We start from the raw sequence: 25,443 nt of genomic DNA, 5'->3' as shown, positions 1-25,443 counted from the left end.
TTCCTGGGAGGATGCTCTTCCAGCCTCTCTCTACTTCCCTGATCACCACTTTAGTGAGAAGAAGGATCCTGCAGGCTTTTGCCACCAGCCTGAATTCCAACACAGAAATGCTCTACAGAAATTACACATTACATACAAGTACAGAAGGTTCCGATGTGTTTACATTGGCAAAGAAAAAAAGAAAAAAAAAAAAGAAAAAAAAAGAAAAAGGTATTTTCTGATTTGAACAAGAAAATGACTATAGAAAGATTACTGATGTTTTTAGCCCTAACAGAAGTTCTTCCTTAAACTTTCTGGAAGCAGTGTACAACTTAGAAGTCAACAGAAGATTTATACATTCATTTCTGTTACTGAAGAATAAGCTTTGATATGTCTATGACACTAAGCCTAGACAGGCCTATGAACAGTGAATTCTTTCTGTAGTACTAATTCTGAAGAATTACTAATATGGAACTTAGTTATCTTGCTTTTCAATTAGGCATGGTAAGCAGCCAAGTATCAGTACATGTTTTCCCTCAAGATGTGCAAGAAAGATGCTTGTGACTGAGAAAGCTGCTTATGGTTTTGTTTGTTGTTTTTTTTTAAACTTTGGTTTGAGTTTTTTATTCTGTGGAAGGGAAGAAATCTTTGTCAAATAGTTTAGCAGAAGTCAGGAGATATAATACTAAATACTTTTATTGTTAGATGGAGCTTTCAGCATTCATAGCTTATAAAATTAGATACTTCATAGGCCATTTGTCTTATTTGCAATGGAACAAGTTGAAAAAGGACTCAGCTACAGTTTATCTGGTTTCAAAACATACTGCTGTTTTTCACTGCTCACCCACATGACTACCAGTCACTCCAGAGTCAGCATCTCCTTGTTTTCTACAAATGTTATTCTGAAAAACAATGAGAATATCTTCTAGACGACAGGTATCATAGAAATAAAAGTTATTATCTACACCAATACAGAAAGAAGGAAATAAACCTAAGAGGTATTTGGACGAAGCATTCCTTAAAAATACCACATTTTGAATGAGCATTTTCTGCTCAGGCAGTATATAAACTGATTTTATTATCAGCTATATAAATTCTATACCATATTGTAATTTCAGTGACTCACAGAAGCTCAAATTTCTGATTTAGGGAAAACTCATTTCTTATTTGAAATGATTAGGACTCATTTTAGAATCAAGTTTTCTAAGGGAGAATTCAGATCACAATAGAAACATTACTTACATTATGAAAAAATTACAATTTTCCATAATAAAAACCCACAGATTGCAAAAAATGTCGCAGAGTGCACCACCTCTAAATTTCACACTTCTGTGAGCAACATCCTAGGACCTGAAAGTCTGCGGCTAAATAGTAAGTTTTTTGATTTTATTGCTGTAGTGTTTCTTACTCATAAAAGAAGAACAGAACAACCTTTTGCAAACAATGGAAGTTATTTAAACAGAGTACAGTCTTCAGTATAGAAACTGTTAACTGCTTCATTACATTCTGTTCTGTTGATAGGGAGCTGTGTAACTTGCAGCTGCAGTATCTGAAGGAAATATACCACTCAGCTAATGGGCTGATCCCATATCTGTGTCAGATAAAAATCATAGTGCTTATTATTTGTTACCATGGATACCATGAAGATACTGCTGTCCACTAAAGATTACTAGAGGAAGACAACATAATTCTCAGGAACGAGTCCTGTTTTGCCTTCGTAAGTTGCTTTTAACCAGCCTGGTTCCACTGATGGATACACTGCAAAAAAACAGCCAGACAAAATAAAACGTATTTACAATTACTTAACACTGTTAAATGATCCTATACATGGTTCATAGATTTATTAGGTAGTATTTATTTAAAAGAAATAAATTAAAAAATCAGTGCAAAACCCGAGAACTGAAAATGGAATTATACTCTCATTTTGTGGATACAGTTCACTTTTTTACATGTCTGGGGGTTTTTACATAATAAAAACGATGTAAAACTTATCTTACCATTGGAAAATATTGCCCCCTGTGGGAAAGACAGCTCATGACTATGCTCAGCCTTACAGGAATACATGGCTTTTGCTTGTCTGAAAGAAAAAAAATGCAGGCTTGCAATAAATGAGGTAACAAGAGAAACACATAAAGAAATTAAATTAAACCCTGGGAAGTGTAAGGGAGATCATTTGCACAAATGCAGGATGGTAATAACTGGTTAGACAGAACATCAGAGGAGTAGAATCATAGCAGATATTAACTCCAAGCTTACTGGAGTTAACAAGCATGCTATTGCAGAAAAGAGACCAATACGTAGAATTTTAAGCAAAACTATGATTTATAATTTTTAAAATTATTCTTTCATTCTAGCTGAAGTTGTAATTCAAATGAATACTGAACTGAGCATACTGCTTGAAGCAAGTGATGGACTGCTTGGAGACCATTCTAAAGTGACTTGTGAGGAAATACAGTTCATCTGTCTACAGAAGAAAATAATACATTGAAGATAAACATGAGACAAAAGGAGCAATCCATTCTTCTCGCTGTCTGCAAAAAGGACTTAAACAGCTTTAAATTGCACCACGGGAGATTCAAATTAAGTGTCTTGGGTGGGTTTCAGCTTCAGACACCTGAATTTAAATGTCTATAAGTAAACTACATGCCTAGCTCCACAGACACCCCAGGCCTGGCTTCCACTATGGCAGACACCTACTTGAGTGCAACAAATGGCTCACCAAGTTTCACTGTCTGTGGAGAAACCTTTCACGAAATAAATAATACCTGACATGAAAACACCTATATGTAGACAGCTAAGTTTATGTCTCCTAATCTGTAGCTGGAAAACCCCTCCATTGGTTAGAACAGTGAAGCACTGGAAGTGCCAAGCACTGGAGAATTCCCAAATCGAAGAATATCTATTACTAAAAATTCATTAAGAAAAAAAAAGAAGGCACTACACAGATATATATAAAAGTTAGATATATAATTATTCTATCCTAGAGAAGAAGGACTGATTAGGTCACGTCTTGATATGGCTTCTAGCACTATTATTCTGCAAAGTACAAAATGAGGGACTGACCACGAAGATGAAAATTCAGAGTTCTCTCTAGATTCCTGCGCTTTACCTAATACCTTGACTTCAATTGATACACTCAAAGCAATTTTTATATGATCTGTAGGTTTTTTTCTGAGTTTCTTTCAACTTATTGGAAGCCCACATTATACCAAGTGAGGATGAACTAGTTGATTATTTCACCTTTGTATGACATGCTGGGGAGATACTGATTCAGCTTTCCTTCAAGCCAGGATTTAACTCAATGACCCAATATGTGACCTCTGGTAAAGTTTAATGCTTTTTGCATACTTTTTGAGAACGTATATATGTAAGAGACATGCAATCTGTTTTGTCTTTCCTTCCAAAATAGTTAGATAACAGTTCTAAGTTAGATTAATAACAATGCCACATCACAAACATTAGCATGAGAAGTCTATTTTATTTGAGTACCACTGATGGGGCGATGGCACTTCACTTTCGGAGTTCCACACCTCCCTGGGGAGGTTAAGCAGGGATGGAGTTCCTAAAGGGAGCAGAAAGCACCTCTCTACCTTGGCCTTATACCCTGGTCCCAGTCAGTACTAGCACACCATTGTTCATCTGAATCCTTAAAAGGGTGTGAGAGTGTCTGGACATTCCAAAGTTTGTATGTATGAGCTTTCCAGAAATGTTTTCTCCCTCTGAAGAGAAAGCTTTTCTTAGGTTTCTCTGAAGCTGATTTATGAATAGACTAAATGGCATGTTTTGCCTTCATCCCAAGTGAGCAACTGACTCATCAAGGGCTATACTCTCGGGCTGAGATTTCCAGAGGAGGTCAAGAATTTTGAGTTGTGCCCACAGTATCCAAGGGTACCTTGTTTTCAGGATGCTGAAAATATTTCTAACTCAGTACTGTCATTCTGGATACATCTCCACTGCTAACTAGAACAACATGAGTACTGGACTCCTGTTTGTCTACTTTACTTAAATGTTAGCTTTCTAGCTGGTATAGACTGCTCTTTGTGGCATTTTTTCAAGACAACTCCTTTGTGCCTACTGTTAGGAAGAATTTGCCATCTACAGTCAACAAGAGAGGTATGAAGTTTCATTACTACAGATAATACATACACATTTATACATAATAATCTACATAATATACACTAAAATATACAGAGAGACATAGATGGCTTTACCGAAAGTCACCTACAAACTAGAATTGAATATTTAATCTCGAGATCATTTTTTCTCAAAGTCAATACAACAAAGAGCGCTACAGGTGTTCTAATTATACTGACCCAGACTGGAAAAACAGTTATTTTCTGTTGTGGTGGGTTGACCCTGGCTGGACATCACGTGCCCACCAAAGCCTCTCTATCACTGCCCTTCTCAGCTGCACAGGGGAAAGAAAACATGATGAAAGGCTTTTGCGTCGAGACCAGGAAAGGGAGAGATCAAAAACCAGTTGCTGTGATGGGCAAAATAGACACAACTTGGGGAAATCAGTTTAATTTATTACCACTGAAATCAAAGTAGGGTAATAAGAAACAAAACCAAATCTTAAAAACACCTTCCCCTCACCCCTTCCTTCTTCCTGGGCTCAGCTTCACTCCCGAGTTCCCTGACACCTCCCTCCCTGAGTGGTGCAGGGGGATGATGAATGGGGGCTGTGGTCAGTTTATCACATGTTATCTCTTCTGCTCCTTCCTTCTCAGGGGGAGGACTCCTCACAGGACAGTCCTCCATGAACTTCTTCAATATAAGTCCTTCCCTGGGCTGCAGTTCTTAATGAACTGCTCCAGCACGGATCCCTTCCGTGGTGTGCAGTCCTTCAGGAAGACTGCTCCAGCATGGGTCCCTTCCATAGGGTGCAGTCCTTCAGGAACAGGCTGCTCTAGTGTGGGTCCCTTCCACAGGGTGCAGTACTTTAGGAACAGGCTGCTCCTGTGTGAATTCCCCACGGGATCACAAGTCCTGCCAGCAAACCTGCTCCATGTGACTCTCCACAGAGTCACAGGTCCTGCCAGAAGCCTGCTCCAGCATGGGCTTCTCACGGGGTCACAGCATCCTTCGGGCATCCGTCTGCTCCAGCATTGGGTACTCCATGGGCTGCAGGGGCAAAGCCTGCCTCACCATGGTCTGCACCATGGTCTGCGGTGAATCTCTGCTCCAGCACCTGGAGCACATCCTCCTTCTTCTGCATTGACCTTGGTGTCTGCAGGGATGTTTCTCTCACACATTCTTATTCTCTTCTGGCTGCTGTTACACAGCATTTTTCCCCAGCTCTTAACTGTGTTATCCCAGAGGCGCTACCACTGTTGCTGATGGGCTCAGCCTTGGCCAGTGGTGGGTCCAGCTTGGATCCAGCTGGAACTGGCTCTATCGGACATGGGGGAAGCTTCTAGCAGCTTCTCACAGAAGCTGCCCCTGTAGCCACACTGCTACCAAAACCTTGCCTCGCAAACCCAGTACTCCTGTGTGGCCTAATCATGTATTTTGCAGGTATAAAACTGTAGAGTAACTGTTAACAATGAGTATAGTTGCAATAAATATAAGGTAATTGGTAATGAATTTACTAAAGAACGGGGATGATTTTGATCCTTACTAATGCGTAGAACCTCCATCCCTGGCGGTGTTCAAAGCCAGGCTGGATGGAGTCTTGGGTGACATGGTTTAGTGTGAGGTGTTCCTGCCCATGGCAGGGGGGTTGGAACTAGGGGATCATAAGGTCCTTTCCAACCCAAACTATTCTATGATTCTACGACTATCAAGCCAGTTTCCCATGTTAAGAATGGGACATCTGAGTAATACAGTGACAAGACATTTAAGGCAATAATAAAACAGAACAGCAATATTTAAATGTGAGGCAGAATTATTTAAGTTATTCTTGAAATATGACATGTTTTACTGCCCTTAGAAAAAGTTAAGAAAATAAATGCCATTTTATCCTATATTCTCTTATGTCTACCAAACTGTTCTGTTTTCAGCTTCCAATTTTACTTGATCCAAGTATGTTTACCCTAAAAGTAAAAAGAAGGTAAGAAAACATGGACTCTGACTTGGTCAGCTCTAGAAAGAAAAAGCTTCCCAGCTTTTGATATTTCAACAGATATACAAAGACATGTACAAAGATGTCAATTTCTCAAAAGCTTATGACTGACAGGATCCTTCCCACTAACTTGCTCCTGATACAGAATAATTACAACTCAATGTTATCTACAAACTGTGTGGGATGGTGTAATGAGAGACAGATTCTAAGAATATTTACTCATAATTCTCTAGCAATTTTCAAGCTCCTGGCTATTGCTTCCACACTTGATTTGATTACCTAGGTTCTCATAATAGTTATTACTTTAACCCTACTCAGCTAGAAGCATTAACCTTGAAAAGCAGTTGCAGGTTCTCAGGCATTTCTATGTTTTGTGTGTGATTATGAGAATGGACATTCTTATTTGCAGTGTTAATGGTGTCTTCCCTACAAACAAGGCTGTTTCTGAAAAAGCATGTGGTAACATCACCATCACTTATTATGGTTCTCTTAATATGAGGCTAACAATCTGAGAAAAGTGTGATTCATGTTGTTTAGTGCAGACAGAAAAAGACAACTTCAGAAAATGGTAATATTTCCTAGAAGTTCCTTCTTTCCATGACTTTACTGGATAGACTCCAGATGAGAAAAATGCATTTTACCTCTTCCTACTTTTTATTACTTTTTTTTTTGAGTCCATAATGATAGACTTATAATAGCAGCCAAATTATTTTGCTTGACTACATGCAGTCAACAACACCTGAGGCCCTTTTAATAATAACAACCACAATAATAATAATACCAACAACAAAAACCAGAACTATAATTTTAGAAGTTATAAATAAGTTTTAAAACTATGCTCCTGCCCTAATGGGTTTTCAGTCTAGCAAGACGAAGAAGCCGGAACAGGAATGACTGTGGGAAAACACATGAATCCTTCTCTCAAATGACTCATCAGTTAATAGTATTCTACAGGAAGAGGAAAGGTTTATAGAGTCCTGGAGATGCTGGTCTGGACATAGCAAAAAATAACATGAAAATAAAACCAGAAGAATGACTGGGAAAACATATTTAATTATATGGTTGGGAGGGGAGTGTGGATCTAGAGGGCTTCATACTACTCCTATTAATGTCCCAACCCATCAAGCATAGATATCCTGCTGCTAAACTAGAGCCATTTACTGTCACCATCTCCCCCTTTCTATTTTTTATGTATTCTTTTCTAATGAAAATTTCTCCTCTTATAATGCAGTTTCTCACTTCAGGAGACTTGACTTTGTGTGTACCTCTAAATCAAAGTCAAGAAAATGTAGAGTCAGGGATTATGTGATGGTGCATTTTGTACAGAAACTGCAATAGAGACCTCAGACCTTACTAAGACTGTTATCTAATGGCAATATTTGTGAAAGTGGTAAGAAAACTCCTTTGCCTCTTTCAAGTGTGTAGATGAGCAATAGGGATTGGTCTCAGTGTAGACAGTAGCTTAATACCACATTGGGGAAGATGGATGAATAATAAACTTCAAGTCAGAAGGGAAGGAATGGGAGAAGTCACAGCAACTGGAAGTGGAAAAAGAAGAGTGCAAGCTGTACTTGTACTATGTACTATGGCCTCTCATTCTCTTTCTGACTAAAAGAAATCTGTTCAAACTGGTAGTGCTATGGGGGCGTGTACTCATGCATACAAGGAGAGAAAACCGCCAGGCCAAATAATGTCCCAGCATTAAAAAAGAAAAAGGGGACACACACTCATGATAGAGTATTGCATTATACCAAGTCAGGAAGCAGGGCTGCGAATACCTCTTGGAAGAAGGAATTAAGTAACATCGGGCCACTCTGGTGGTAAAGTGTCAAGTATAAAATTATCTGCTGGAACACATAAAAACATGTGAGACTGCAAAGCTCTACAGGTACTTTTGATCTGTTAACTGTACAAATGACCACAAGAGGCAACAGATGCTTCAAATACAAATGAAGCTACTCAGATACTATAAAATATAGGTAAGCAGTAGCTTAAAATTTCAAAACTAGTTATTTTAGCAGGGTAAATTATTCCTGCACAGAGTTCAACACTGTCTTAAGTATTTCTGGTATCAAACCAGAAAGCTTAAAAATAGTCTCTCTGTCTTACACTCTGTCCTGCATACACTCATTAGGTAGCAGAGTTATGACCACAGACAGCCTTTCTACTGGGTGGATCAAGATGTAATTACCATGATTTCTGCATACTTTAAAGCTAAAAAATGACTATCCTAAGGTTTTAAATCAGCCTTCGTGTTCATAATATGCATGAGAGGCAAACAAAAGCTGGCTCTAAATTGCAAAAATGTACTCAGACTTTAGCAGCACAGTAAGAACAGCTGAGCTACTTCTTCTTTCTTCCTCATTTTGCCTGCTCACCTCTTATTTTCCATTCTCCTTGTTACTGTTGCTCTTCTGCCTTCTTAAGAAGGCTGAAGTAGAGGAGCTATAAAGCTTTTCAGCGTTTTCGGCTTTGTTATTGGCTCTCCATATCCATTATCAAACTGCTACATTTTTTCTTTGTCAGATTTTTGCTTCTTACGTGCTTTTTATATACAGATACAGGTGGCACAGGCTCCGAGGGAGCAAGAGGGGAGAGTTTACAAGAAAGGCGTAATACAAAAATGAGAGTAGAAAGGTGAAATAATGCAGGATTGGTGAAGCAGTCATCACTCTTGTCTTAGGACTCTGGCTTAAGAACATTCCAGTCTCTTAATTTATATTTCCTTAGATTATTGCCCTGTTCTTTTCCTACCTTTTTCTTCCCATGGCACCCTCTTTTATTATCATCTTACAGTTCAAGTACTACACAAAACAATAGCAGCCTTAGTATCTGTAAGCTGCTTTTCTCAATCAAAATCAGTGGGCCTTTGCAGGTCAGCTGTTTCTCTCCCCTGATAGACCTGTCAGAAAGAACACTGCCACATGTCTCAGCATACACTGGCACTTTCCTTTACAGCTGTGCTACGCTAGATTACTACTTCTGGATTAATTGATTGAATTCCTCCCCAACCTCCCCCTAGCTTGCTTGACAGTTCCAGTAAGATCCTGGTAGCAGTGAACAAAGCGATGCACAAAAACATATGTTGGGTCTCAAAGAACTTGAAACGTAGGGACAGTGAAAAAAGAGACAGACTTTTTCTCACATCCAGTTCCCTGATTATCTGCTTTAGTCTATCAGTTGTAAGGGGGTTAGTAACATATGGAAGATGCTGCTTCCCAGATGAACACTTATCAAAATATTCTGAATTCATAGAATAATAAGAATGAATTAAATCCGCCAAATAAATACAACAACTGTAAGAAAGAAAAATATAAGTAATTCCTCCTGTGCACTATCAAGAAGAAAAGGCCACAGTTTCTCCAGGTAGATACACTGGAAGGTGTGATGGCAAGGACAGAAATCCTCATCAAGTTAACCCTGAACTTTCTAAAGCAGCTGCTATTTAAGACCTGCCTATAGGAGCAAATTACCATAAAGTAACATGTTTGCTACTCTGATGAAAGCATGTATATATGAACAGCTGTATAGAATATGTACAGTATCCTAATTTAAATCTTATTAATTTACTCTGTAGCAGTGTCCTTAAACAGATCAATAACCTGAGCATCTTTTACCACAGTTCACTCAAGTGACAGAATCGCCAGACTGGCTGGTATTCTCTATTAGAATTAGCTTGATTTTGGAGAAAGGATGAGTTTAATAAATTGCAAAAATTTCACATGCCACATGATGCTGTCCAGAAGACACAGAACAAAGCTCCAACATACCTACTTCAATCTTTGAAGTCAGTAAAACAGAAAGGATTTTACAAATTGTTAAACAGTATGAAGCACTTACCGTCCTGAAGAAACCTGTTTAAGTGAACCAGCACTTTCAAACAACTGTGCTCTTGCAGCCACTCTGAAAATAAAAACACCACCTTACTTTAAACTTCACCCATTAAATACGCAGACCAGTTTCACTTTTAACCATCTAAAGATACAGACATATTTTTTTTAATTGTTTTGGTTACTCACTTAAGAGAAACTGAGGAAATTCAAAAGCTGGATTTAAGTCCCTGTTGAGCAGCATTCTTAAGGACATAATGTAATTGGGGCCACTGACTTCCACATGCTCCAGTGCCTTCTGAGTCAGGAAGGGAAATCTCAACACCCTATATTTAAAATAATATTCATAGATGGCCGGTAGATATATTGGAAATGCTTTTACTGACAGTCTGTCACTATGATGCTGGAACTCTTGAGCTGTGCAGGACTCTCTGTTTAAGTAAGACACAGTAGACTGTGAAACGACTACAGTGAACTCTTCCAGTTTAAAAAGTGAAGAGTTTGCATAGAGTCCTCCAGTATTTGGAGAATTTCTTGGTGCTCTGCACATCTGGAAATCACTTGTTCATGGGGAAAGAGATATTCTGGGTCAAAGCCAAGATTACAGTAAAGATCTTCTGACTTTTAAGTCTGTGCTAAAAGCACTGAGAAACATTGCTAAATGTCAGCAGACTAAATTATAAACTCTATTGCTTAGAACTACCCTTCTCCCAACACAAAACCAAAACAAAAACGCTGTTAGAAATCTACTATTTAATATGCAGCAACTGAAGAAATTTCAGAGCAGAAGGTTGGGTTTTGTTTTTTTTTCCTTCCTCCAATTTTGGACTTACATTAATAAAATCTGATGATCTTTTTGACCTAATAGCAAGGACAGTAAGTAGCATTTATGTTCCTTTAAACATTAAATTTCAGAAGAACCAGACATAATATAACTAATCACTTTACAAAAATATGTTTCTTCATTATAGACCTTATCTGTAGTCTAATGAAGTCAATGGAAGTCTTTTAACTCACTTCAACAGATTTCATGCAATGTCTCCTTTGTTTACAGTTTAATGAAGCTACATAAAAATTTCACACATACAGAAATATTAAAACCAAGTATTCATGGATGCTTCTTTAATTACTAATGTAGCTCTCTGGGATCACTTTATAGTAGACAATACTGTAACAATCCAAAGGGCCTTGATGACTTACACAGATCCTGGTCTTTGATAGCCATTACTTGATGCAGTATCTAATCTTGCTCTCCTGCACACTTTGGGAGGCAAATCAGGGTTTGGTAGAGCTTTTGGTGTATCTTTGGTATCTGCTGAAGATAAACTCTGTACAGATCCACTGCAGCTTTTGTTACCTGAAAAAAACAACAAAATACAGGGAATAATAAAGGTAACTTGAAGTTGTTTCATAACGTGTAACATGCAAAGCAAAGTTTTTGTTGTTGCTGCGTTATTTGTTTGTTTCTTTATTTTATGTAAAAGGCAAAATAGACAAAGTACTTCCTAAGAGAGAGAAGAAACAGCCTTTCAGACAGAAAGCCAGAAGAAAAGCAACAACAATGACAATGAAGAAACGACATTAAAATTGTGAAGCCTAAAAAATGACATTGCACATAAGTAGATAGATAGTAGTGTCACGAAAAAGTAACAGTAAAAACAACATTTATAAAGTAGTACACTACAGAGAATTGTAGAAAAAATTCATGTTGGAAGGCATGTCAGGAAGTAATCTAGTCTAAATTCTGGCTTGATGCAGCATCCACTACGAAATCAGGCCTCACTGATTTGTAAGAATTAATATTTCAGTATCCACAGAAGTTTCTTGTATCTTAAAAAATATTTCAAACTTAATGATCATGATTTGCCTACAACAATTGCTACTGTAACTTGATAAACCTATACCTGTACAGACTGCAGTGGACACACTAAAGTCCTCTTAATGAACACAAGGCATGGCCACACGTCTTTAAGATGACTTATCTGTGGATTATTGCCTTGTTTGCATATACATTCTGCAAGACAACAACTGCATCTACTTCTGTGTTTCTTTATTCCCAAGAACAACAGATGCTTAATAATGCTTTAAAAGCTGTTATAATATAAGGAGATTCCCTAAAAGAAAAACAATATCTATATTATTAATATTATTTTCTAACAGAATTGTATTTTATAAATAATTGTTAATGGTAATTATTATTCTACATTATTAATACTGTTAGTATAATACTAATTCATATATGTAAGTCTTATGAAAAAGCCTGTACTATCCCTGGGGGGTTGAGGGTTGAGAACTTTCTTAAACTTTTAGGTTTTGCACATAGCCACATATTTAGTCCACCTGTACTTGAATTACTCATACTATTGGCAGCTCAGTGGCAAAGTCAGCACTCAGTCTATTGGAGCTCACTGTTTCAGTGCTGACTGTTAGGCTTCAAAATCCAAACCATTGCAAATATACTGATTTCAAGAAGGTGTTTCTTCTAAAGTAACTTCCACATAGGTGCCAATATAGTGCAGTATCACCTCATGTTCTCACAGAGGTATTCAGAACAGCAAGGGTTCAGAGGCATTTCAGCTAACAGCATTTAGCAGAACTGTCTACATTAAGAATCAAAGAATCATAGAGTAGTTAGGGTTGCAAAGGACCGTAAGATCATCTAGTTCCAACTCCGTGCCATGGGCAGGGACACCTCACACTAGACCATGTCACCTAAGACTCCATCCAAGCTGGCCTTGAACACTGCCAAGGATGGAGCATTCACAACTTCCTTGGGGAACCCATTCCAATGCCTCACCACCCGCACTGTAAAGAACTTCTTCCTTATATCTAACCTAAACTTCCCCTGTTTAAGTTTGAACCCGTTACCCCTTGTCCTAGCACTACACTCCCTAATGAAGAGATCCTCCCTGGCATCTTTGTAGGCCCCCTTCAGATATTGGATGGCTGCTATGAGGTCTCCATGCAGCTTCCCTTCTCCAGGCTGAAGAGCCCCAACTTTCTCAGCCTGTCTTCATACGGGAGGTGCTCCACCCATCTTATCATCCTTGTGGCCCTCTTCTGGACTTGTTCCAACAGTTCCATGTCCTTTTTATGTTGAGGACACCAGAACTGTACACAAGACTCCAAGTGAGAAGCTGTTTCTAAGCTTCCCTGTCTTGCAAGAAGCTTTGTCTACAGGCTTATACTGGACACGGGCTCAGCTTAGGTGCTTTGAGGATGTTCTTTGAAGCAGCATTCCTCTTTGACTGAACAGCAAAACTAGCATCCTAACTTGTGCACTGAAATGGCTTCCTAAAGTTGGGTTTTTGCACATCATGTCTATATATGGCACCATTCAGCCATAATCTTCTGTTTGAGCTAGTCTACTTGCAGTACTGGATAACAAACCATATAAGTAAGGCAGATCGAAGGAGTCATTCCATCAGCAGGGTTTCAGACATATAGTTCAAACAAACAAACAAAAAAGCAAGCACACCAACAAGGAGTAACAAAACTGTTATTTACTGGATATGTTAAGCCTGGTGCTTTTTAAATTTTAATGCTAGCTTTTGATCAGTATCAATCCTTGCAAGCATTCACTCCTTTGACACAGCAACAGAACACAGCTACCAACTCTTCTTACACAGCAGCAATCTTCTTACAAGATGGTTTAGATGAGGAGAGTACTCTAAATTCTGAGAAACACTGGTACCATTTAAGCTGTTTGAACAGTGCAATGGAAATATCTCAGAAACAGTTTGAAAACTGAAAGAACATACCACAGAAAACAAATAAAAAAAACCCCAACCAAAACCAAAAAGAGGTTAATTAATACCATTAATTAACTGCTGCTTTCAGATTCAGCTCTTGCTTTCTGATGCATCACAGAAAACACAGATGTCCTAAAAGATCCTGGAAATTACCTTCAGCTGATGGAATTGATCTAAGGGAAGATGTTGAAGACCTTTTCAGCCCAGACAGACTGCAAGAACTCTTCTTGGTCAGGTCTGTTGGTGGAGAGGCATTCTCTGGTCCCGTGACAGAAGCTACACTTTGGCAGTCTGACTCCACATCTGTTTTGGTTGCATCCTCCTTTGATGAGGATTCTGGACTCGTAGTCCAGAGGCCTGAACTCTTCTGTCCATTGGAAGAAGCTGGAGAGGCAATCCATGGAATCCCTCCTGATTTCTCCCTGGGCTGTGAGGGTGTACATTTGGTGGTACTGTTCTGCTCAGAGGAGTGAGAAGAGAGAGATTCAATGCTGCCCATGGGAGTGCTGTCTGGGCTACTGCTGTACGAGTCACCTAGGGAAGAGTAAGGTGTGGGAGAGAAAGAAGTAATTTACATTTTGTAATCATGTGCCACCTTTAGCCCCTTGTACCTCACTTGTCATCAAATTCATTAATTTATGGTTTCAGAGGCAATGAGTCAAGACAAATTACCTATTTAGTTACACTAAGTTTCACACATATTCTTAACCTGGAAGAGCTGCCTTTCATGCCTGTTTCTTTAGAGCTGATGTTCAGCTACAGGCTAAACTATCTCACATAGAAGCTTGCATTTTAAAATGATTGCCTGCAATACAGATAATCCTTAGAAAACTTGACAAAGCTGCAATATCTTTGTGGTGAGTATCTTGCTGGATTTCCATGATAAAGCAAATGTTGTGGTTGTTGTCACACCTACATTCTTAAATGTATGACTTTATTGCCAGCAGGCACAAGAACTAAATTTCACCTCAGTTACCAAGCTGCTGAGTATCTCTGCAGTATCTGTAAGACTAGTCCAAAGTCTGTTCTTTCCCTGAAATATCTATCCTGCAGGACAACTCATTCCTTTACTTGCAACTTGAATGCTGAACATTTGATGAATTTCTTCAATTAGATTGATCTTAGAGAAAGTCACCTACCTACACAAAAATCTTTGTACTGATCTTGTTCCCAGCAATCTTTTGCAACCGAAAGTAGGAATATCCTCAAGTAATTTACTGATGATATAAAGGCAGAAACACGCATCAGAACTGAGGAAGCACTGGCCTATAATACAGTGAGGGCTGAATTATTTTGAAGATTGGATTCAGTCTATTCTAATCATACACTGGTTACTAGTAGGATTTCTTCCCAAAAGCTAGGAGATACACATTTCACAAGTTTCACAAGAAGCAGAGAATGCGTATTCTTCAACCACATCGTAGTTACAAGATATCACCATGATACAGCTGGTCTTCCTCCAAATGTTACAATATCCTTGGCAACAAGTGACCAGAATCCCTCACAATACTACAGATAAGGTCAGAAGTATTAGTGCCTTTCACAGTGAGTAGCTCTGACAACAGTAGTGACACTGGTACAGTACTGTGAAATATTCTGTCCACTTCTAGCCAGAATTCTGGTAGATTAGATTGTCTCTCATCTTGCCCCTTTACAGACCATTAGGCCCTTCAAAACTGCTAGACTGGCTGCAGTCTGAATTTGCCAGATGCATTTTCTATAATTTTCTATCATTCCCTACCATTTGAAACCTGTAGTTCATTTTCTTACACCATACAGAATTCCCTAATCGCCTGCAATACAGTTAAGTGTCTGTGCTTCATTTAAATGATGACTTAAACCCATCTAGTACTTCAGAAATTCCTCCTGCTAGAAGCCAAGGCTCTCTCCTGCCTGTCTCCAGCCACACCTAGAGATACTTGGCAAGGAGAATACCTCTGCTTCTGCTTTGGCCTACCAGGCATAACCGAGATCTTAACTGGAAGTTGCATAAGCAAGTGCTGATCTTCAGCTAATAAGCAAAGCACAAGTGGAAAGCTCTTTGGTTAGACTTAGTTCAAATTAAGCCACCAGCTCAGGATTTGTCTGAATGAAGAATCACAGAATCATAGAATGGTTTGGGTTGGAAAGGGCCTTAAGATCATCTATTTCCAAACCCTCTGCCATGAGCTTGCATATGCTCTGCAAAATGCTTGCACAGAAATGTCTCTTTTTTATGCTGGCATTCACTCACTGCAGTTACACAGTGAAGCACAGTTGAAACTTCCCCAGTTTGTCCTCTGGTGAATGTAACTCATGATTCCTCTGCAACTTCTTGCTCAGGATCCCATGCAATGCACACTGGCAAGTGATATGTTGGCAGCTATTGCTCTTATTTAGTATTTAAATTCTCACTGGCAGGAATCATGCAACATAAACATATGGAAAATGCAGCACCTGTGCAGGAGTGTACAGAGGATACATTTCCTAACATTATAGAATTAAGAATTACAACAGATCCTCAAGAACAGATGCACCTTAACTGTGGATTAATTTACTGTACCAGTTTTATGTAAATCTTGATGAGGAACCAAGGGACACACAAGTTTTTCTGGAAGTCTGTTGCATCGCAGAACTGTTAAAAACTTAATCTTTGATAAAGTTTTATTACTTTTTACTGGCATAGCCAGTAAGTAAAAAAAGTGATGGCCCACTAGATGAAAATGATTGAAGCAAAACTTTTTAGTAGTCACTTCTAGATGAAAATGAATAAGCATTCTAAGCAGCAATTAGTCATAAATATAATTCCCTGCTATTAAACAGTAAACCATATGCTATGGTATACCGTTTCTCCCAAAAACATTAGAGTTTGTTTCTATTCCAGAAAACTCACCAAGTTTCAGTGGTTTTGGCAACTAGGCAATTGCTGGCTTTGAACCAATGACCACAGTTTCATGCGTATGAATAAGGCCAAATAATGGTCCTGACCTTGACTGAATTACATTTACTACAGGAGGAGAGGAAAGATTCTATTTACAGCTTCTCAACCTTTCTAATCATCTTACAAGCAAATGAGATGAACTTCATACAACAAACTTCTGAGTTTCCAAGCAGTCTACATTCTAATTTAGATTAGAATACAAAGCCTACTCTAAATGATTTTTGAACACAAGCAATACAAGGCTTGCCTAAAAGCAAATAGTCTTCCTCATCTGAGAGAAGCAAGGAATGTGGTCATTGAAAAGTGTGGCTGTGACTCACAGAGATTAAAAATCTGATGAAACCCCACCTGTTATGCTTGTAATTATTGGAATACAATACCTAATGGATATTACTCATTATTCAGGAAAGTTAAAGACAAGACATAAAAAGGAAGCTGAACAGTCAACAAGGACAAACTTACTGTCAGGATCTGCAAGACACGGTGTATATCTTCCTTTGGGTTTACGTGAACCTGTGGAGAGACAAATTGCTCTTGTCCTTCTTGAACCTGATCGGGACTGAGGTTGGGGTAGAGGAATATTGGGGTCTGGTGAAGTGTGAAATATCTGCATAATTAAAAAAAAAGGGACAGAATGACATAAAGAGGTACTTTTACACCTGCATTATTATTCCATTTGTTTTCCTCACCACTGTGCCTGAAATTAATCCTGTAATAGTCTCACACATTATTTTACAAAAGAGTAAATTCACAGAATACAAGCTTTGCTCTGATCTCGTTTTACAATCCGAGAACAAGAATACTGTACTTAAAATTTATACTAATTATAGAAAAGTATTTGTTTAATTAGTTTTATAGCCCTTCTTAAGAAGCGCTTAACAGTCTAAATTGGAAAGCAAACAACTACTAACTCCTGCCCAAGAAGTAATATATTCTTTAATATATTATGAAGACTGAATTTTTTCTCTGCGTTCATGTGAAAGCTTTTATATGCCACAGAAATGTGTCATAGTCATAAGTTATTAGAATCCAGTTTATATTTCAAAAAAGCACTTTATTTTGCCAAACATGTCAAGTTTGATGAGGAATGTCTTTATGTTTGGAACATCTCCTGGTTTTTATCTTTTACATACCACTGGTCAATTTTGTGCTTCATTGCTGCAGAAAGAAATAATTTTTTAAGGGTATCTCACTGTGATCTATACAGGCACACTTAAGATCTTAAAGAACTCTGTAGATTAACTTGGCAAGCCTGCCAGGAAAAGCAATGCAGAAGGTCCAGTAATTTTCTTGATTTTCATTTATATCATCTGTCTGCAATTTCCAAGATACATACAGCAGAGACCCTAAAAATCTTCTTGTAAATATAACTACCATGGAGGATGACTGAAGCAAAAAATATGGCCAAAAGATTTGCAGGTTTTAATTTCACATCTTCTTTCTCACTTATTCATCCTAATGTAGACTTTAAACTCTACTGAATATCTCTTATGGTATTCTGTGGAAGGAATTCTGTCTAATGGAGATCAGGTTTTACAGAGATAGATTGCCTGAATAAGCTACTGAAGGACTCAGAAGTGCCCAGTCTCCACAGGACCGAGTTTTGTAGGCTAAATACTATGCAATGCCAGAACACATCTCTGCAAGAATTTCTGGACCCTCTCTCGGTAGGGAACTCCCAGAAGTGGATGAAGTGAGCAATGAAAAGATACCTTCACTCCATTCACAGAAGTGGAAGAAAGCAAATACACTTTCACAGTAAAAAATACTTTAATGGATGTCTTGAAATGCTCTTGAAGTACATTAATCCTGTATTAGGCATTAGTAAGTAGCATATCAATACAAAAAAAGTCTGCAGACAGAGAAATAGAGCAAGGGCGATTTCGATTTTGCAGCCATGGTCTTTGTGTTGAATGAGCTTGTAATTTTCTGAAGAAATTCAGTGTTGGAAACCCGTAATATATATATTTTGGAGTTACAGCCAAGGAGGCTATCCATATCATACCAATTTTGAGGAGTCCCTAAGAAGGATAACTGATGATACCAAGCAGTACTGTCAGTACTTACTGACCAACCAGTGTAGGTGATCTTGGTATTGACCAGGAACTACCCCTTAGCTTAGTAATGTAAAATGGAAGAAACACAGAAGTTTTTCTACTTTATTTTGTTAGTTATCTGAGAGGTGTTATACATCAGCGAAAGATCCCCAAAATAAAATTCCTTTTGATGACCAAGTAAAAGAGGTCTTGACTAAAAGAGGTCTTGACTATTCTGCTGAGTTCTGAAATCAAATAAAATGAAATAAAATAGGGAGACTTTTCAGTGAAGCTCATACCTGCAATGGTAGTGACTGAAAGTAAATTTAAGATCTCATGGATTTTCTCAATTCTTACTCAATGTTAGAGGAAAGAGTTTGAGATGGACTTTTGCTGTCACTGGTCTCTTTGGGGAAAATAAAATAAACCAAGCAGTCACAGATGTGCTTTTCTTCAAAGCAGAAGAGTACCTAGAGAGGGTTGAATGTTCCAGAATATTCAGAAACTTTAAAATCACAAAGATATGATGGGCACAAAACCTGTAATAGGAGTAAAACCTCATCTAAGATAAATTATATCTTCCTTCAGCTTTTTTACTTTTCATTTAGTATCTAAACTCATGAAAAATGACACAATGCACAGAAATGTGGGATTCTGCTGGGGATCCACATTGATGCTGCTTGTGAAAAGAGGAACTGAAGGATCATTGAGGTTTCATGACATTAGGAGGGACTAGATGTTTACTGTGCAGCTGGTGTATTCCCGAAGGACAGCAACAGTCTGAAAGACTCTGACATGATGCACTTAGAGGAGAATCCATGCATTCACTCAGAGTGAACCTTCATAAACTGCTAGCTTGAGAGAAATGGAGGAGCTTGGAGCAGTTATGACCTTCTCATTCTGCTGCTTGATATAAGGACACAGAGATCTACAGAAAGCAACTGAAGATTCAGAGCAACTCCTTCAAAGCATGGGAGATTATGCCCTGGATCTGTATCTTGCACAGTGACAAAAGACTTGCCAGGAATACAGACCTATAGCATGGGGTGGGAAGAAAGTATTCTATCAATGACTTTCTACAAATGCTGGATTTCTTAAGAACTTAATGATGGTAATGAAAATGAGATCTTAGTTCCACTTCATCACAAAACAGTCAGATAATGTCTTTCTACCTTTTCATAATGCTCTATGAGAATTTCAACGACGATATTCTGAAACTTAATGTTCATCATAGCAGCCACAGTTTCTTCTTGGGCTCTCATCAGAGTTGGTCCAAAGATAACACCAAGGTTGGATACAGTCATTAGATTTTGCTGGCTGTGTAATGATACCCTTTAAATGAACACAAACAATACGCAATTAAATTGCTGTGCCAAACTGCAATTCTAACAAGCAAAACACTATTAAGACTACTTCTGTAACAAGATCCCAAGTTCACACCTCCCCTTTAAAAACATTTTTAAAACTCACTTTTACTAGAGTCAGAATACAGTGTAGTACAACAATTATATTTCCATTAGGGCTACCATGCCGCAATAACTTGATGGACAATGAGCACGTCTTTCTGCACTAAGTGTTTAAGTTTCTGACACAATTGACAGGCAAAAGCAACTATCTTTGGAGGTCTCTATAGAATGATCCAGATCATCTAAAGTTTAGGAGTCTTAGGACAGGCACCTATCCCTCTCCAATGATTATACTGGAACTCAAATACATGATGTGGGATTTAGTGAAAATACTATGTGGTAACAGAGGTCAACAATATACATTAGCTTTCATGTAAAGAAAAGAAACTTAGTTACTGAAACCACTTAAATTGCAATAGCATCTCTTTATTGGTATGTTGAAAACACAGGGTCAGTGAAATCACTGTTTCTGTAGTACAGATTACGCTAGATGATCATGACATCCTCTGGCTTTAAAATATATTAACCTTTTACTTCTGTATATTCCATGATCACTTACTGTACCTATTCTGTCATTTTTTTTCTTAATGTAGAATTCAGAAATTTAGTTTTCCCAATAATTTATCAGATAATAAAATGAAACCCATCAATCAATGCCCCTTTTCTCTCCTCACAAATAAGATTTGCCAAATAAAAAATGTATCATCATCAATCCTTCGAAATAACTGCCAGTGATTCCCCAGTCACAGCTGCCTTATTGACTCATGTCTGAGAAATATCAAGCCAAGTAAAGATTTTATAATTACATTAATGCTTAATTATACTGAGTATGCTACCAAACAGAATCAGTTATTGAGGCACTTGTTCACATGTCTGCTATCACTGTCAAGTGGAGCATTTTTAGCCATTTCCTACATAATTAAAATAACTCTTGTACCATTTAAAATTAAGAAACAGTAATATCTATAAAATACTGGACAACTAGCAGGTAGGAGCAAATTTTATCTTCTGTTTTCTCTGTAAGAGACCTTACATTTGGCTTAGCTGAGTAAAGAGGGGTGGGAAGATGACAGAAGACCATTAGTATTTTTATGAAAACAGAATTCTTAATTACTCAGCTCTAGCTTTGTTAAAAAACTCTAAAAAAAATAACCCTTTGCAATGTTACTCTGCTTTGTGCTGCAAAGTAACTGTTAAGGTCTCTTACACAAACCTAGTCTTATAGCTATAGAGAAAGTAGTGTTTGTCCTGTGTTTGGGTTTCCTTGGTTACAAATTTGGTAGCTTGTTAATAAAAGGAATGGTGACTGTAATAACATTGTAACCAAAAAGGACTTTTTACAATGCATTTCAAAGACTCAGTTTCTTGCAAAAGAGAAAAAACCCATGCCTGTAAATGGACTATTTTGAAAGCCAATTTCCCCTGACCTAGTCCTACTGTTGCTGGGCTACTGAATAGACATAGGCCAAGATAATCATGCATTTCAGGTAGCTGTAAGGCATTCATTAAGGTGCAGTTGCTTTCTCCTCAAAATCTCTTTCTTTGATATATCACCAGTTAATTTTTGATGCTGACAAATTGCAGACTCCTGATTATCCACCTTAAGAAAGTATGGTGTTATTAAATCATACAAAGAAAAAAATATTCTGTAAAGTAGACAGGTAATTTGACTAGGAAGGTTTAAAAACCAAAATATTAGTTACCAATATGAAAATAACACCAAACTTCCTGTGTCTGCCTAGCTGCTGACTGAGTATATACTCATGCAGTATCACCTCTCTGCAGGGTGCTTTTCAGGATTTGCTGGTTTTGTTTGTTTGGTTTTAGTATGATCTACACCCCACATCATATAGATTATATTTAATTTTGCACACAAAATTCAAGGTAGGCAGAGAGGTAAAGACCTTAAGACATAAACCAAGAAAAAAATAGTATCCTTATTTTGTAACCCATAGTTAAAAAGTATATAGTATTTTCATCTAGACACAATAGCATATATAAAAAACTGAATAGTTAAAAGAAATACAGGGAAAGGATGTATATTTTTAAAATGTATTTTAAACAAAAGAATGAAGCAACAGGAGGTTAGTTTGTTGGGTTTTTTTGTCCTGTATATCTCATTTTCATAAAATGAGGCACTTCATCTGCCATTTGTTCCTTGAAAAATCTGCCACAGTGATAGGAAAAAGATGAGGAAGGAAGATAACTAGTACACTCAAGAGACTAATTTTGAATTCAGTCTCGTTAGAATTGCCAGCATAAACACCAGCTGGTAAATTATATATAGAGAAATAAGAAGGGATGAACTGAATGTGGGAAAGAACTGAAAGTTTTCGGTATAAAACCATAAGATTACATTTATTGGAAATAAAAATCACATCAAAGATGAAATAGGCAAGAGTTAAAGAGATCAATTAAAGAAGGGAATACTGCCAGCATGCTCTTCTTCGGAAATGCATCCGAGGTCACATTAAGAAAAAAGAGTTCAGGAAAAGAGGTCAATAACTAATTCTGCCTACAAATAAGTCAGTTCTATGTACACATATTTCTAATTTTGGGGCTTCCAAACTAGCAGCTTTTAAAGAAATCATTAATCCCTTGCTAAATGTTTTAACATTTTAGAGGGTTAAAAAGCAGTAGATGTATTTTTTAGCTAACCAAACAACTCTGAGTACTGAGACTTAGGAAACTTGCTTTCATCTGGTTCTGTGGATTACCCCATGTAGAATGAGATGTAAGGTCCGCCTAATCGGTTTTTGCAATGGAAGCATTCACAGCAGCTCACTATCACATTAGTTCTCCAGGAGCTAATGACATACAGTGACAAATATAATTTTTTAGTGCTAAATAATTTCCTATCAAGACAGTTTTCAAAGTTCTTATGTCTATAAGAGGAAGCAAAACTGCTCCACTGTAGACAGCTTACTGCAGGCTGTGGCTCAAGCTGTGATCAAAAAAAAATTGCTGGGATGTAATGAATGGAATGAAACCAATATGGACTCCTCTCATGTCTTCCGCATATGGCAGTCATGTGGGCCTTTTCTGAACAACTGCTGTTTCATTATTCTCATTCCTAAATCACTGCTAAATGTACTAAAAAGTATACAGCACCAGAGAGAATAATACATATTAAAACGTATTCAACAAATACCAATGAAAACTGACCAATGATTTACTAAAATGTACATGAAAAATGTTTGAGGCAGAAACAGAAGAAATTATAATGTAATAATGGTGTGTAAACATAGCTAGTGATATAGAGAGACATAAGAGAATAAAAACTTGCCTTTTTTGTCTCGCAGCACATGCTAAGGTAATTCAGTCAAGACAGAGGGTCATCAGTTCAAAGAAATGCAAAATCTCCATCTGACATTTAATTAATACTCACAGAAACTGATGAAAACCCCCACAGGGGGTTTGGACATTTATATAGATATCAAAAATATAAATAATAATAGTTCGAATTAATGTTTTCAAATGATACTACAATTCAGAGTTGTTGGAAAAAAAAAGATCAAACATGGAAAGACAAGTAATCTGCTCTCCCTTTCTGATACAGTGTGGGACCTCGAGTCAGATTCAAAACAGTGTGTTCTACCAACCTTAGCATAGTTTTAGATGTTTCTTAAATTTAATTAGTGATGATTCCTGTAGTAAGTAGGAATGTGAATGAAAACACTGAGTGGGTTTATTCTATAAACATAGTTGGTCATCTTGATGACTCTTCATGGTGGTTTTTTTTTGTTTGTTTCTTTGATGAGCATTCTTGAGATGTTGAGAACAGCATTTTAGAAATTAAATGGAATTTTAAGTGGCATTGTTTCAACACAGAGATTAGATTAAGCAATACTGACAAATTTAAAACAGAAATAACCACATCTTACAATAATGCCAAAGAGAAAAATAAAAAATAATTACTTGACCAAGTGCTTGATAAGGATGTCCAGCATCTCTCTGTTCTTCTCTGGTAATTTATGCACAAGTGCATGCACTGCCTCAACTCTGTAGTTCTGATCATCTGACTCTATTAAAAAGGAAACAAATACTGTTGATAAACTACAACATGTACTAAGATATTACTACAAATGGCATCAATGCATGCTAATACACACATGCATTATAAGAAGCCAAACAAAATTAGCCTTTAAAATTATGACAATAATTTGATTATACTTATTACAACATTTTGAAATCTGTATTTCAAGTAACTTGCCAAAAGCAGTTACCACAAATACTGGAACCAACAAAAGGCTAGTAACTGAGGAGATTAAGGGTTAGAAACAAAATTACTTTATTTATTACTTTACTTACTAACAGCAACAATGAAATCTTTGTGCAGCTTGAAAGTCATCAGTGGTTCTGAAAGACATCTGGTTGTAAAAAGAAATAATAAAAAAAAAAAAATTAAAAAGCATTACTCCAAGTCTTTTCAAGTTTTATGGGTGTGATTATGATAGCCCTCAACATCTATACAATGTATAGATGTTGATGTCCTGGGAAAAGCAATTCACTGATGACTGATTACAACTAGCATACAACTCAGTCATGTACATAGTCCGAAAATTTGAGTCGAAGCTGGCATCATCGTGTAGGTTAATAAGGAAAGTTACTGACACTCACTTCAGCAGAGAGACTGACTTGTTTTCTGGCTTCCATACTGTAGAAGTGTAATAAATGCAACTGCATAACATGGTAAGGTGGACTGCAAAAGCAATTTTTTGCCCAAGAAAGGCAAAAACATGATGAAATTTGGAACTGAAATTCTGATCTGGGAGATCCTAGAAAAGTCATCTCTGAAAGGCAGACTGTGAATTGCCTTACAGACACAAACACATAGTTACTGCTAGCTCATGTTCTAATTTCACAAACACAGTATCTACAATGATTTATGCTTCTGAAGATGTATTATAAATGTCTTCAACCAAAGCCAGTCATTCCCCTGAAGTGTAGATGGGCATTCCACTATAAATCCTAGGTGTATTTTCCAGGGTGAATAGGCATTTCTAATGCTGTCTTTTGTTAGGTAACCTGTTTAGGAAATCTAGATTTTTAGAAGGCATAGAACACCCACCATCTGGATTTGATGCTTTTTATTACATTTCTTTTGAATATTATATATTGAGACCCAAAATTATCTTGGAAGTACCATAATTCTTGAAAATTCTGTCTCTTGTTACCAAAAATCTTCAGAGAAAATGACAGGGTAGGAGGGAGACTGTGTTTGTGAAGACACTAAAAGCACAGGGTAAAACCTTGTGCTTTTGCAGAGATTTTTATTCTGCTCCAACAATGATGCCATGAAATCTCATGGTACACAGCTTAAGGGATTTAGAAAAGAAAGACTGAGGACAACATGCTTTGCTGTTAATTTAGAAAATTTTAAACAAAAACATGCAATTAAATTCTGCCAAATTTAGGGCTACATACCATAACTATCTTAATAAGGCTGAAAGAGT

At 37.4% G+C, this 25,443-nt stretch overlaps 1 protein-coding gene across 1 annotated transcript in view; it reads right to left on the bottom strand.

Moving 5' to 3' along the window:
• Window positions 1–1,146: 1,146 nt before the first annotated feature.
• The window catches only part of ARHGAP42 (Rho GTPase activating protein 42), a gene marked incomplete at its 5' end in the record, with an annotated part of 50,074 nt that continues 25,777 nt past the window's right edge, over window positions 1,147–25,443 (bottom strand). The window contains 9 exons of the mRNA XM_010014289.1: window positions 1,147–1,737; window positions 1,977–2,056; window positions 9,884–9,946; window positions 11,074–11,230; window positions 13,779–14,159; window positions 17,008–17,152; window positions 19,754–19,913; window positions 23,906–24,011; window positions 24,299–24,357. Coding sequence (XP_010012591.1) covers window positions 1,649–1,737; window positions 1,977–2,056; window positions 9,884–9,946; window positions 11,074–11,230; window positions 13,779–14,159; window positions 17,008–17,152; window positions 19,754–19,913; window positions 23,906–24,011; window positions 24,299–24,357 — 1,240 coding nt within the window. The remainder of the gene's footprint in view (window positions 1,738–1,976; window positions 2,057–9,883; window positions 9,947–11,073; window positions 11,231–13,778; window positions 14,160–17,007; window positions 17,153–19,753; window positions 19,914–23,905; window positions 24,012–24,298; window positions 24,358–25,443) is intronic.

This window comes from Nestor notabilis, unplaced genomic scaffold (assembly GCF_000696875.1).
Source record: "Nestor notabilis isolate BGI_N333 unplaced genomic scaffold, ASM69687v1 scaffold11095, whole genome shotgun sequence".
NCBI classification, from domain to species: Eukaryota; Metazoa; Chordata; class Aves; order Psittaciformes; family Psittacidae; genus Nestor; species Nestor notabilis.
The sequence above is the reverse complement of the archived record's forward strand: the minus strand, read 5'-3'. Positions and strand labels throughout refer to the sequence as shown.